Source organism: Oncorhynchus nerka, linkage group LG8 (assembly GCF_034236695.1).
Source record: "Oncorhynchus nerka isolate Pitt River linkage group LG8, Oner_Uvic_2.0, whole genome shotgun sequence".
Classification (NCBI taxonomy): Eukaryota; Metazoa; Chordata; class Actinopteri; order Salmoniformes; family Salmonidae; genus Oncorhynchus; species Oncorhynchus nerka.
The window spans coordinates 71,481,102-71,495,987 of NC_088403.1; the positions used below are offsets into that span (position 1 = coordinate 71,481,102).

Sequence of the window (14,886 nt, forward strand, 5' to 3'; positions counted from 1 at the left end):
ACACTTTACAAGGGGCGGAACCAAGAAGGTCAGGGGTCACTAGGGCTTGGGGGTGTTTATAGATGGTTTTCCTACTGAGAGGTTTTGTAGTGAGCTCTGTCTTTATTAGGGTCAGAACCCAGGATGGACAGAAGAGAAAGGAGAGGGCGGAGACAGACTACGAACTGACCTCTGGTGCTCTGTCTAAAACATGCTGCCACTCTGGTCAGAAGAGTAAATAAGGGAGTGTTGTACCGGCCAGAATGGCCCATAGGGCAGGAGCCTATCTCCTGTTACTGTAGAGAAACAGCTTGATGTACCAGGACACTAGTCTATCTCCTGTTACTGTAGAGAGACAGCTTGATGTACCAGGACACTAGTCTATCTCCTGTTACTGTAGAGAGACAGCTTGATGTACCAGGACACTAGTCTATCTCCTGTTACTGTAGAGAGACAGCTTGATGTACCAGGACACTAGTCTATCTCCTGTTACTGTAGAGAGACAGCTTGATGTACCAGGACACCCCCTGGATAGGACACTAGTCTATCTCCTGTTACTGTAGAGAGACAGCTTGATGTACCAGGACACTAGTCTATCTCCTGTTACTGTAGAGAGACAGCTTGATGTACCAGGACACTAGTCTATCTCCTGTTACTGTAGAGAGACAGCTTGATGTACCAGGACACTAGTCTATCTCCTGTTACTGTAGAGAGACAGCTTGATGTACCAGGACACTAGTCTATCTCCTGTTACTGTAGAGAGACAGCTTGATGTACAGGACACCCCCTGGACAGGACACTAGTCTATCTCCTGTTTCTGTAGAGAGACAGCTTGATGTACAGGACACCCCCTGGACAGGACACTAGTCTGTCTCCTGTTTCTGTAGTGAGACAGCTTGATGTACAGGACACCCCCTGGACAGGACACTAGTCTATCTCCTGTTTCTGTAGTGAGACAGCTTGATGTACAGGACACCCCCTGAAAAGGACACTAGTCTATCTCCTGTTTCTGTAGAGAGACAGCTTGATGTACCAGGACACTAGTCTATCTCCTGTTTCTGTAGTGAGACAGCTTGATGTACAGGACACCCCCTGGACAGGACACTAGTCTATCTCCTGTTACTGTAGAGAGACAGCTTGATGTACCAGGACACTAGTCTATCTCCTGTTACTGTAGAGAGACAGCTTGATGTACCAGGACACTAGTCTATCTCCTGTTACTGTAGAGAGACAGCTTGATGTACCAGGACACTAGTCTATCTCCTGTTACTGTAGAGAGACAGCTTGATGTACCAGGACACTAGTCTATCTCCTGTTACTGTAGAGAGACAGCTTGATGTACCAGGACACTAGTCTATCTCCTGTTACTGTAGAGAGACAGGATGTACAGGACACTAGTCTATCTCCTGTTACTGTAGAGAGACAGCTTGATGTACCAGGACACTAGTCTATCTCCTGTTACTGTAGAGAGACAGCTTGATGTACCAGGACACTAGTCTATCTCCTGTTACTGTAGAGAGACAGCTTGATGTACCAGGACACTAGTCTATCTCCTGTTACTGTAGAGAGACAGCTTGATGTACAGGACACCCCCTGGACAGGACACTAGTCTATCTCCTGTTTCTGTAGTGAGACAGCTTGATGTACAGGACACCCCCTGGACAGGACACTAGTCTATCTCCTGTTACTGTAGAGAGACAGCTTGATGTACCAGGACACTAGTCTATCTCCTGTTACTGTAGAGAGACAGCTTGATGTACCAGGACACTAGTCTATCTCCTGTTACTGTAGAGAGACAGCTTGATGTACCAGGACACTAGTCTATCTCCTGTTACTGTAGAGAGACAGCTTGATGTACAGGACACCCCCTGGACAGGACACTAGTCTATCTCCTGTTTCTGTAGTGAGACAGCTTGATGTACAGGACACCCCCTGGACAGGACACTAGTCTATCTCCTGTTTCTGTAGAGAGACGGGCCTGGTAACAGTCCATAATGTAAAGAGAAGGATGTAGTCTAGGTAACGGTGGGGACCTGTTAACAGTCCATAATGTAAAGAGAAGGATGTAGTCTAGGTAACGGTGGTGACCTGTTAACAGTCCATAATGTAAAGAGGAGGATGTAGTCTAGGTAACAGTCCATAATGTAAAGAGAAGGATGTAGTCTAGGTAACGGTGGGGACCTGTTAACAGTCCATAATGTAAAGAGAAGGATGTAGTCTAGGTAACGGTGGGGACCTGTTAACAGTCCATAATGTAAAGAGAAGGATGTAGTCTAGGTAACAGTCCATAATGTAAAGAGAGGGATGTAGTCTAGGTAACAGTCCATAATGTAAAGAGGAGGATGTAGTCTAGGTAACGGTGGGGACCTGTTAACAGTCCATAATGTAAAGAGAAGGATGTAGTCTAGGTAACAGTCCATAATGTAAAGAGAGGGATGTAGTCTAGGTAACAGTCCATAATGTAAAGAGAAGGATGTAGTCTAGGTAACGGTGGGGACCTGTTAACAGTCCATAATATAAAGAGAAGGATGTAGTCTAGGTAACGGTGGGGACCTGTTAACAGTCCATAATGTAAAGAGAGGGATGTAGTCTAGGTAACGGTGGGGACCTGTTAACAGTCCATAATGTAAAGAGAGGGATGTAGTCTAGGTAACGGTCCATAATGTAAAGAGAGGGATGTAGTCTAGGTAACGGTGGGGACCTGTTAACAGTCCATAATATAAAGAGAAGGATGTAGTCTAGGTAACGGTGGGGACCTGTTAACAGTCCATAATGTAAAGAGGAGGATGTAGTCTAGGTAACGGTGGTGACCTGTTAACAGTCCATAATGTAAAGAGGAGGATGTAGGCTAGGTAACGGTGGTGAAGGGGTGTGCCGTGTCATTTCGGGGTTCCTCGTCTCCACGGGTAACGCAGCAGAATGTGTGACATCACAGCGTTCCTGTTTATAACCTAAGCCCTGCTCAGTTCACATACAGACACATCCTGACTCTACAGGATAAAGAAGAGATCTTAGACGAACCAAGAAAACAACATTAAAGACTACTTTAAAACAACTTTTAGGAAACAGTAACCGGTTGGATTACTACTCGAAGAGACAAGGAATTGTTTTTCCTACGGATTCCACTCAGTATTATTATTATTATCTACTCTCCTGAAGAACAATCTTTCTTCTCAAACAAAGATGGCTGCTTCATCTTCTTCTTCCACCCGTACCCTTCTCCTCCTCATCCTCCTCTCCTCTCTGTCACTGAGTGTGGAGTCTCGACTCTCGTCCCAACCCTCGTCCCGACCATCACCTCGGAAACACGACACACAGGTAAGTGAGGTGCCTTTACCAACACCCGAGGGCCCGTCTTCACAAAGAGGGAATCTGATCCTACTCTGAGATGCTTTGTGAATATGGACCCAGGGAGGATGTACCAGTGTTGTGTTAAGTTATACTGTCTCATGTTGGTTCAAGGCCAGACAACACAACAGGACCTTAGTAGAGCTGAGAGGGAGAGAGAGAGAATGCTGGGTGAAATATGTGCAGGGCACATGTCCTACAGTGGAGGTGTTTGAGAACCAGGTGAGATGCTCCTTTACAGTGGAGGTGTTTGAGAACCAGGTGAGATGCTAGGGGGACAGAGAGACTCCTTTAAGGTGGAGGTGTTTGAGAACCAGGTGAGATGCTAGGGGGACAGAGAGACTCCTTTAAGGTGGAGGTGTTTGAGAACCAGGTGAGATGCTCCTTTACAGTGGAGGTGTTTGAGAACCAGGTGAGATGCTAGGGGGACAGAGAGACTCCTTTAAGGTGGAGGTGTTTGAGAACCAGGTGAGATGCTAGGGGGGACAGAGAGACTCCTTTAAGGTGGAGGTGTTTGAGAACCAGGTGAGATGCTAGGGGGACGGAGAGACTCCTTTAAGGTGGAGGTGTTTGAGAACCAGGTGAGATGCTCCTTTACAATGGAGGTGTTTGAGAACCAGGTGAGATGCTAGGGGGACAGAGAGACTCCTTTAAGGTGGAGGTGTTTGAGAACCAGGTGAGATGCTAGGGGGACGGAGAGACTCCTTTAAGGTGGAGGTGTTTGAGAACCAGGTGAGATGCTAGGGGGGACAGAGAGACTCCTTTAAGGTGGAGGTGTTTGAGAACCAGGTGAGATGCTCCTTTACAATGGAGGTGTTTGAGAACCAGGTGAGATGCTAGGGGGACAGAGAGACTCCTTTAAGGTGGAGGTGTTTGAGAACCAGGTGAGATGCTAGGGGGGACAGAGAGACTCCTTTAAGGTGGAGGTGTTTGAGAACCAGGTGAGATGCTAGGGGGACGGAGAGACTCCTTTAAGGTGGAGGTGTTTGAGAACCAGGTGAGATGCTCCTTTACAATGGAGGTGTTTGAGAACCAGGTGAGATGCTAGGGGGACAGAGAGACTCCTTTAAGGTGGAGGTGTTTGAGAACCAGGTGAGATGCTAGGGGGACGGAGAGACTCCTTTAAGGTGGAGGTGTTTGAGAACCAGGTGAGATGCTCCTTTACAATGGAGGTGTTTGAGAACCAGGTGAGATGCTAGGGGGACAGAGAGACTCCTTTAAGGTGGAGGTGTTTGAGAACCAGGTGAGATGCTAGGGGGGACAGAGAGACTCCTTTAAGGTGGAGGTGTTTGAGAACCAGGTGAGATGCTCCTTTACAATGGAGGTGTTTGAGAACCAGGTGAGATGCTAGGGGGGACAGAGAGACTCCTTTAAGGTGGAGGTGTTTGAGAACCAGTTGAGATGCTAGGGGGGACAGAGAGACTCCTTTAAGGTGGAGGTGTTTGAGAACCAGGTGAGATGCTAGGGGGACAGAGAGACTCCTTTAAGGTGGAGGTGTTTGAGAACCAGGTGAGATGCTAGGGGGGACAGAGAGACTCCTTTAAGGTGGAGGTGTTTGAGAACCAGGTGAGATGCTCCTTTACAATGGAGGTGTTTGAGAACCAGGTGAGATGCTAGGGGGACAGAGAGACTTCTTTAAGGTGGAGGTGTTTGAGAACCAGGTGAGATGCTAGGGGGGACAGAGAGACTCCTTTAAGGTGGAGGTGTTTGAGAACCAGGTGAGATGCTCCTTTACAATGGAGGTGTTTGAGAACCAGGTGAGATGCTAGGGGGACAGAGAGACTCCTTTAAGGTGGAGGTGTTTGAGAACCAGGTGAGATGCTAGGGGGACAGAGAGACTCCTTTAAGGTGGAGGTATTTGCAGTGTTGGAAAAAGTACCCAATTGTCATACTTGAGTAAAAGTAAAGATAACGTAATAGAAAATGACTCAAGTGAAAGTGAAAGTCACCCAGTAAAATACTACTTGAGTAAAAGTCTAAAAGTATTTGGTTTTAAATATATTTAGTGTATCAAAAGTCAGTGTAAATAATTTCAAATTCCTTATATTAAGCAAAGTAGACAATTGTCTTGTTTTATTAATTACAGAAATCCAGGGGCTCCAACACTCAGACATCATTTACAAACGAAGCATGTGTTTAGTGAGTCCTCCAGATCAGAGGCAGTAGGGATGACCAGGGATGTTCTCTGTTTAGTGAGTCCTCCAGATCAGAGGCAGTAGGGATGACCAGGGATGTTCTCTGTTTAGTGAGTCCTCCAGATCAGAGGCAGTAGGGATGACCAGGGATGTTCTCTGTTTAGTGAGTCCTCCAGATCAGAGGCAGTAGAGATGACCAGGGATGTTCTCTGTTTAGTGAGTCCTCCAGATCAGAGGCAGTAGATGACCAGGGATGTTCTCTGTTTAGTGAGTCCTCCAGATCAGAGGCAGTAGGGATGACCAGGGATGTTCTCTGTTTAGTGAGTCCTCCAGATCAGAGGCAGTAGGGATGACCAGGGATGTTCTCTGTTTAGTGAGTCCTCCAGATCAGAGGCAGTAGGGATGACCAGGGATGTTCTCTGTTTAGTGAGTCCTCCAGATCAGAGGCAGTAGAGATGACCAGGGATGTTCTCTGTTTAGTGAGTCCTCCAGATCAGAGGCAGTAGGGATGACCAGGGATGTTCTCTTGATAAGTGAGTCCTCCAGATCAGAGGCAGTAAGGATGACCAGGGATGTTCTCTGTTTAGTGAGTCCTCCAGATCAGAGGCTGTAGGGATGACCAGGGATGTTCTCTGTTTAGTGAGTCCTCCAGATCAGAGGCAGAAGGGATGACCAGGGATGTTCTCTGTTTAGTGAATCCTCCAGATCAGAGACAGTAGGGATGACCAGGGATGTTCTCTGTTTAGTGAGTCCTCCAGATCAGAGGCAGTAGGGATGACCAGGGATGTTCTCTGTTTAGTGAGTCCTCCAGATCAGAGGCAGTAGGGATGACCAGGGATGTTCTCTGTTTAGTGAGTCCTCCAGATCAGAGGCAGTAGGGATGACCAGGGATGTTCTCTGTTTAGTGAGTCCTCCAGATCAGAGGCAGTAGGGATGACCAGGGATGTTCTCTGTTTAGTGAGTCCTCCAGATCAGAGGCAGTAGATGACCAGGGATGTTCTCTGTTTAGTGAGTCCTCCAGATCAGAGGCAGTAGGGATGACCAGGGATGTTCTCTGTTTAGTGAGTCCTCCAGGAGGCATGTTCTCTGTTTAGTGAGTCCTCCAGATCAGAGGCAGTAGGGATGACCAGGGATGTTCTCTGTTTAGTGAGTCCTCCAGATCAGAGGCTGTAGGGATGACCAGGGATGTTCTCTGTTTAGTGAGTCCTCCAGATCAGAGGCAGTAGGGATGACCAGGGATGTTCTCTGTTTAGTGAGTCAGTCAGATCAGAGACAGTAGGGATGACCAGGGATGTTCTCTTGATAAGTGATTCCTCCAGATCAGAGGCAGTAGGGATGACCAGGGATGTTCTCTGTTTAGTGAGTCAGTCAGATCAGAGACAGTAGGGATGACCAGGGATGTTCTCTGTTTAGTGACCTCCAGGGATGTTCTCTGTTTAGTGAGTCCTCCAGATCAGAGGCAGTAGGGATGACCAGGGATGTTCTCTGTTTAGTGAGTCTCTCCAGATCAGAGGCAGTAGGGATGACTCAGGGATGTTCTCTAGGGATGACCAGGGATGTTCTCTGTTTAGTGAGTCAGATCAGATCAGAGACCTCCAGATAGGGATGACCAGGGATGTTCTCTTTTAGTGAGTCCTCCAGATAGAGTGATTCCTCCAGATCAGAGGCAGTAGGGATGACCAGGGATGTTCTCTGTTTAGTGAGTCAGTCAGATCAGAGGCAGTAGGGATGACCAGGGATGTTCTCTTGATAAGTGATTCCTCCAGATCAGAGGCAGTAGGGATGACCAGGGATGTTCTCTTGATAAGTGAGTCCTCCAGATCAGAGGCAGTAGGGATGACCAGGGATGTTCTCTGTTTAGTGAGTCCTCCAGATCAGAGGCTGTAGGGATGACCAGGGATGTTCTCTGTTTAGTGAATCCTCCAGATCAGAGACAGTAGGGATGACCAGGGATGTTCTCTGTTTAGTGAGTCCTCCAGATCAGAGACAGTAGGGATGACCAGGGATGTTCTCTGTTTAGTGAGTCCTCCAGATCAGAGGCAGTAGGGATGACCAGGGATGTTCTCTGGTGATCCTCCAGATTCTCAGGGATGTTTCTGTTTAGTGAGTCCTCCAGATCAGAGGCAGTAGGGATGACCAGGGATGTTCTCTGTTTAGTGAGTCCTCCAGATCAGAGGCAGTAGGGATGACCAGGGATGTTCTCTGTTTAGTGAGTCCTCCAGATCAGAGGCAGTAGGGATGACCAGGGATGTTCTCTGTTTAGTGAGTCCTCCAGATCAGAGGCAGTAGGGATGACCAGGGATGTTCTCTGTTTAGTGAGTCCTCCAGATCAGAGGCAGAAGGGATGACCAGGGATGTTCTCTGTTTAGTGAGTCCTCCAGATCAGAGGCAGTAGGGATGACCAGGGATGTTCTCTGTTTAGTGAGTCAGTCAGATCAGAGACAGTAGGGATGACCAGGGATGTTCTCTTGATAAGTGATTCCTCCAGATCAGAGGCAGTAGGGATGACCAGGGATGTTCTCTGTTTAGTGAGTCAGTCAGATCAGAGACAGTAGGGATGACCAGGGATGTTCTCTGTTTAGTGAGTCCTCCAGATCAGAGGCAGTAGGGATGACCAGGGATGTTCTCTGTTTAGTGAGTCCTCCAGATCAGAGGCAGTAGGGATGACCAGGGATGTTCTCTGTTTAGTGAGTCCTCCAGACCAGAGGCAGTAGGGAGGACCAGGGATGTTCTCTTGATAAGTGATTCCTCCAGATCAGAGGCAGTAGGGATGACCAGGGATGTTCTCTGTTTAGTGAGTCAGATCTCCAGATCAGAGACAGTAGGGATGACCAGGGATGTTCTCTGTTTAGTGAGTCCTCCAGATCAGAGGCAGTAGGGATGACCAGGGATGTTCTCTGTTTAGTGAGTCCTCCAGATCAGAGGCAGTAGGGATGACCAGGGATGTTCTCTGTTTAGTGAGTCCTCAGATCAGAGGCAGTAGGGATGACCAGGGATGTTCTCTGTTTAGTGAGTCCTCCAGATCAGAGGCAGTAGGGATGACCAGGGATGTTCTCTGTTTAGTGAGTCCTCCAGATCAGAGGCAGTAGGGATGACCAGGGATGTTCTCTGTTTAGTGAGTCCTCCAGATCAGAGGCTGTAGGGATGACCAGGGATGTTCTCTGTTTAGTGAGTCCTCCAGATCAGAGACAGTAGGGATGACCAGGGATGTTCTCTGTTTAGTGAGTCCTCCAGATCAGAGGCAGTAGGGATGACCAGGGATGTTCTCTGTTTAGTGAGTCCTCCAGATCAGAGGCAGTAGGGATGACCAGGGATGTTCTCTGTTTAGTGATTCCTCCAGATCAGAGGCAGTAGGGATGACCAGGGATGTTCTCTGTTTAGTGAGTCCTCCAGATCAGAGGCAGTAGGGATAACCAGGGGTGTTCTCTGTTTAGTGACTTAGACCATTTTCCTTTCCTGTTAAGCATTTGAAAGGTAACCAGTACTTTTGGATGGAGTAAAAAGTACATTATTTTCTTTAGGAATATGGCGAAGTAAAAGTAAAAATAGTCAGAAATATAAATAGTAAAGTACAGATACCCCAAAAAGTAGTACTGAAGTAGTACTTTAAAGTATTTCTACTGAAGTACTTTACACCACTATTCATTTATCAATATTATACTGGACAAAAATATGAATGCCACAATGCAAAACTGAGTTACAGTTCATATCAGGAAATTAGTCAATATAAATTAATTATCTTTACATCTATGGATTTCACATGACTGGGAATACAGATACGCATCTATTGGTTACAAATACCTTATAAAAAAGGTAGGGGCGTGGACCAGAAAACCAGTCAGTATCTGGTGTGAACCAGAAAACCAGTAGGTATCTGGTGTGAACCAGAAAACCAGTAGGTATCTGGTGTGAACCAGAAAACCAGTCAGTATCTGGTGTGAACCAAAAAACCAGTCAGTATCTGGTGTGAACCAGAAAACCAGTCAGTATCTGGTGGGATCAGAAAACCAGTCAGTATCTGGTGTGGATCAGAAAACCAGTCAGTATCTGGTGGGACCAGGAAAACCAGTCAGAAAACCAGTCAGTATCTGGTGTGGATCAGAAAACCAGTCAGTATCTGGTGTGGATCAGAAAACCAGTCAGTATCTGGTGTGGATCAGAAAACCAGTCAGTATCTGGTGTGGATCAGAAAACCAGTCAGTATCTGGTGTGGATCAGAAAACCAGTCAGTATCTGGTGTGGATCAGAAAACCAGTCAGTATCTGGTGTGGATCAGAAAACCAGTCAGTATCTGGTGTGGATCAGAAAACCAGTCAGTATCTGGTGGGGATATCTGGTGTGGAGAAAACCAGTCAGTATCTGGTGTGGATCAGAGAACCAGTCAGTATCTGGTGTGGATCAGAAAACCAGAACCAGAAAACCAGTCAGTATCTGGTGTGGATCAGATCTGGTGTGGAAGCAAACCAGTCAGTATCTGGTGTGGATCAGAAAACCAGTCAGTATCTGGTGTGGATCAGAAAACCAGTCAGTATCTGGTGTGGATCAGAAAACCAGTCAGTATCTGGTGTGGATCAGAAAACCAGTCAGTATCTGGTGGGATCAGAAAACCAGTCATCTGGTATCTGGTCAGTATCTGGTGTGGATCAGAAAACCAGTCAGTATCTGGTGTGGATCAGAAAACCAGTCAGTATCTGGTGTGGATCAGAACCAGTCAGTATCTGGTGAGACCACCATGTGCCTCATGCAGCGCGACACATCTCCTTCACATAGAGTTGATCAGGCTGTTGATTGTGGCCTTTTGAATGTTGTCTCACTCCTCTTCAATGGCGAAGTTGCTGGATATTGGACTGGAACACGCTGTCATACACGTTGATCCAGAGCATCCCAAACATGCTCAATGGGTGACAAGTCTGGTGAGTATGCAGGCCTTGGAAGAACTAGGACATTTTCAGCTTTCATACACGTCCAGAGCATCCCAAACATGCTCAATGGGTGACAAGTCTGGTGAGTATGCAGGCCATGGAAGAACTAGGACATTTTCAGCTTTCATACACGTCCAGAGCATCCCAAACATGCTCAATGGGTGACAAGTCTGGTGAGTATGCAGGCCTTGGAAGAACTAGGACATTTTCAGCTTCCAGGAATTGTGTGCAGATCCTTGTGACATCCTTGTGACGTGCATTATCATGCTGAAACATGAGGTGATGGAGGAGGATGAATGGCACGACAATGGGCCTCAGGATCTCGTCACGGTATCTCTGTGCATTATCATGCTGAAACACGAGGTGATGGCGGTGGATGAATGGCACGACAATGGGCCTCAGGATCTCATCACGGTATCTCTGTGCATTATCAATAATACATTATACACACATCAGTATGACATAACCATGGATGAATACCAATTGGTCTCAGCTTCAGTGCCAGTGCTCGACCTCGGCTATTTGCATTGTGAAACGCCCCTAATTATGGTAAAAAATCAACACTTTAAATCACTTTAAATCTGATGCCATGAAATACGGCATTGCCAAAAGAAAAGCTACCAAAAACCACTTTTCCAAAACTGAAATAGAGGTGCTAGTGTCAAAGGTTGAGTACAACCAAAAGGTTTAATTTGATTGGCTCAGTTGTGGCTTGTCCAGTAAAAATAAAAACATACTGGAGCTTCAAAGACATGAGGACCGTTAGGACAATTCAAGTTGCTTTAGCAAATATACTTCAAATGAGTAGGCAACACTCACCAGTCATCCATCCATCCAGTCATCCATCCATCCAGTCATCCATCCTCACCAGCCATCCATCCTCACCAGTCGTCCATCCATCCTCACCAGTCCCGCTGAAATGCTCCTGCTGAAATGCTCCTGCTGAAATGCTCCCGCTGAAATGCTCCTGCTGAAATGCTCCCGCTGAAATGCTCCAGCTGAAATGCTCCCGCTGAAATGCTCCCGCTGAAATGTGACAGCTGAAATGTGACCGCTGAAATGTGACAGCTGAAATGTGACAGCTGAAATGCTCCCGCTGAAATGCTCCCGCTGCTCCCGCTGAAATGTGACCGCTGAAATTCTCCCGCTGAAATGCTCCCGCTGAAATGTGACAGCTGAAATGTGACAGCTGAAATGCTCCCGCTGAAATGCTCCCGCTGAAATAAATGTGACAGCTGAAATGTGACAGCTGAAATGCTCCCGCTGAAATGCTCCCGCTGAAATGCTCCTGCTGAAATGCTCCCGCTGAAATGCTCCTGCTGAAATGCTCCCGCTGAAATGCTCCAGCTGAAATGCTCCCGCTGAAATGCTCCCGCTGAAATGCTCCAGCTGAAATGTGACCGCTGAAATGTGACCGCTGAAATGTGACAGCTGAAATGCTCCCGCTGAAATGCTCCCGCTGAAATGCTCCCGCTGAAATGCTCCCGCTGAAATGTGACAGCTGAAATGTGACAGCTGAAATGCTCCCGCTGAAATGCTCCCGCTGAAATGCTCCCGCTGAAATGTGACAGCTGAAATGTGACAGCTGAAATGCTCCCGCTGAAATGCTCCCGCTGAAATGCTCCCGCTGAAATGTGACCGCTGAAATGTGACCGCTGAAATGTGACCGCTGAAAAGTGACCGTTGCCTTTCTAAAGTCCTATAATAGATGTTATACTGCATCTGATGAGCCAGTCTTCAGGCTTCAGTCTTTAACCACTTTCTGCTAAAAAGTCCCACGTCTCTAAAAACGCGCTCTCTAATCGTGTGCCAAATCTTCCAACCAATCAAATGTATTTATAAAGCCCTTCGTACATCAACTGATGTCACAAAGTGCTGTACAGAAACCCAGCCTAAAAGCCCAAACAGCAAGCAATGCAGGTGTAGAAGCACGGTGGCTAGGAAAAACTCCCTAGAAAGGCCAGAACCTAGGAGGAAACCTAGAGAGGAACCAGGCTCTGAGGGGTGACCAGTCCTCTACTGGCTGAACTGGGTAGAGAGGAACCAAGCTCTGAGGGGTGACCAGTCCTCTTCTGGCTGTACTGGGTAGACCAGAGGAACCAAGCTCTGAGGGGTGACCAGTCCTCTTCTGGCTGTACTGAGTAGACCAGAGGAACCAGGCTCTGAGGGGTGGCCAGTCCTCTTCTGGCTTTACTGGGTATACCAGAGGAACTAGGCTCTGAGGGGTGGCCAGTCCTCTTCTGGCTTTACTGGGTAGATCAGAGGAACCAGGCTCTGAGGAGGTACCAGTCCTCTACTGGCTGTACTGGGTAGAGAGGAACCAGGCTCTGAGGGCTGACCAGTCCTTTTCTGGCTGTCCCAGATGGAGATTATAACATCAGCCTCGCTCATTGGATTTCCATTATCTCAGTCGTTTAAAGGATTTACACAATGGTTTACCTTTCACACATACAGTACCTGTAATTTAACAAATGACTACTTTATATGAATTATCATGACAAATGCACTGATGCCTCTTCTCTCCCTCTCTTCTCTCTTCCCTCTTCCCCATCCCTCTTCCCTCTTCCTCTTTCCCCCTTCCCCATTCCCCTTCCCTCTTCACCCATCCTCTTCCCCCCTTCCCCTTCCCCTTCCCCCTTCCCTCTTCCCCTCTTCCCCCTTCCCCCTTCCCCCTTCCCTCTTCCCCTCCCTCTTCCCCCTTCCTCTTCCCCTCTTCCCCCTTCCCCTCCCCTTCCCTGCCCCCTTCCCCCTTCCCTTCCCCTCTTCCCCCTTCCCCCTTCCCCCTTCCCCCCCTCCCTTCCCCTCTTCCCCCTTCCCCCTTCCTCTTCCCCCTTCCCTCTTCCCCTTCCCCTTCCCCTCTTCCCCCTTCCCCTCTTCCCTCTTTCCCTCTTCCCCTTCCCTCTTTCCTCTTCCCTCTTCCCTCTTCCCCCCTTCCCCCTTCCCACTTCCCCCTCTTCCCTTTCCCTCTTCCCCTTCCCCTTCCTCTTCCCCTCTTCCCCTTCCACCCCTTCCCACTTCCCTCTTCCCCTTCCCTCTTCCTCTTCCCCTTTCCCCTTCCCTCTTCCACCCTTCCCTCTCCCCCTTCCCCTTTCCCCTTCCCTCTTTCCCTCTTCCCCTTCCCCTCTTCCCTCTTCCCCTCTTCCCCTCTTCCCTCTTCCCCTTTCCCTCTTCCCTCTTCCCTCTTCCCTTCCCTCTTTCCCTCTTCCACTTCCCTCTTTCCCTTCCCTCTTCCCCTCTACCCCTTCCCCCCCTTCCCACTTCCCACTTCCCCCTCTTCCCTTTCCCTCTTCCCCTTCCCCCTTCCTCTTCCCCTTCCACCCCTTCCCACTTCACTCTTCCCCTTCCCCTCTTCCCCTTCCCCTCTTCCTCTTCCCCTTTCCCCCTTCCCTCTTCCACCCTTCCCCCTTCCCTCTTTCCCCCTTCCCTCTTTCCCCCTTCCCTTCCCCTTCCTTCCCTTTCCTCTTCCCCTTCCCCTCTTTCCCTCTTTCCTTTCCCCCCCCTTCCCTCTTCCCCCTGCCCTTCCCTTCCCTCTTTCCCCTTCCCTTCCCTTCCCCCTTCCCTTCTCTTCCCCTTCCCCCTTCCCTTCCCCCTTCCCTTCCCTCTTCCCCTTCCCCTTCCCCCTTCTTCCCCTTCCCCTTCCCTTCCTTCCCCTTCCCCTCTTCCCTTCCTTCCCCTTCCCCCTTCCCCCCTTTCCCCTTCCTCTTCCCTCTTCCCCTTCCCCCCGTCCAGGTACTAGATAATCTCTTCAGCGCTCAGCTCCGCTCTCTGATCCTCAACCAACCAGACATCACCTCTGAAGGTTCCACTTCTGGCCCCTCCCATTCCTACCATCCTCCCTCCCAGGGATTGGCTGGTCGCGGCATGGGGGCGGGTCCTGTGGTCCCCAGGTTGTTCCTAGACTTTCTGCGCCAACAGAGGATGTTCCGTGGGCGGAGCAGGAAGAGCGCCACCGCCAGGGGATGCTTCGGCATGAAGGTGGACCGCATCGGATCTATCAGCGGTCTGGGATGCTGATTGGACAACCGCCAGTGGCCTTGTGTTCTGATTGGCTACCTTTCACCCCACTACTTCCTGGGTGTGTCAGAGACCGAGGGAATGCTGGGAGATCTCTAACTGACAGACAGACGGATGTAACATTCCCTTGATATCTAACCGCTGAACTATGAACTGTGATCCTGTGTGACTGTAGAGGTCATCTCCCAAAACCCCAAGTGACCTATAGGTGTTCTGAGGCTTCCATGTGAGAGCTGATACTAATGACCTTTGACCTCTAACCACTGGCTCTGTTACAGCCAGTACAACTAACCTATGTGTGTTTGTGTATAATGTGTGTGTGTGTATAATGTTTGTCATTCCATTGTATCCATGTTTAACCTGACAGGCCTTCTGTTGTGTAAACTTGCAAGTGAAACTGAGACCAACATGTGTCAAACATGTTTACATCTTCCCTGTAACACGCTACCAGTCACACGCTACCAGTAACACGCTATCAGTAACATGCT

General features: G+C 48.6%; 1 protein-coding gene across 1 annotated transcript; it reads left to right on the plus strand.

Moving 5' to 3' along the window:
• Positions 1 to 3,162: 3,162 nt before the first annotated feature.
• On the plus strand, positions 3,163 to 14,398 carry nppcl2 (natriuretic peptide C-like 2). Its single transcript, XM_065021216.1, has 2 exons — positions 3,163 to 3,297; positions 14,114 to 14,398. The coding sequence occupies exons 1-2, from the start codon at positions 3,163 to 3,165 to the stop codon at positions 14,396 to 14,398; spliced, it is 420 nt and encodes a 139-aa protein (XP_064877288.1).
• The last annotated feature ends 488 nt before the right edge of the window (positions 14,399 to 14,886 follow it).

Bases quoted from the DNA above. Each gene is read 5' to 3' on its own strand.
- nppcl2 (XM_065021216.1), top strand. From the start codon at position 3,163: ATGGCTGCTTCATCTTCTTCTTCCACCCGTACCCTTCTCCTCCTCATC. The intron at 3,298-14,113 runs GTAAGTGAGGTG...CCCCCCGTCCAG, and splicing joins CTCGGAAACACGACACACAG to GTACTAGATAATCTCTTCAG.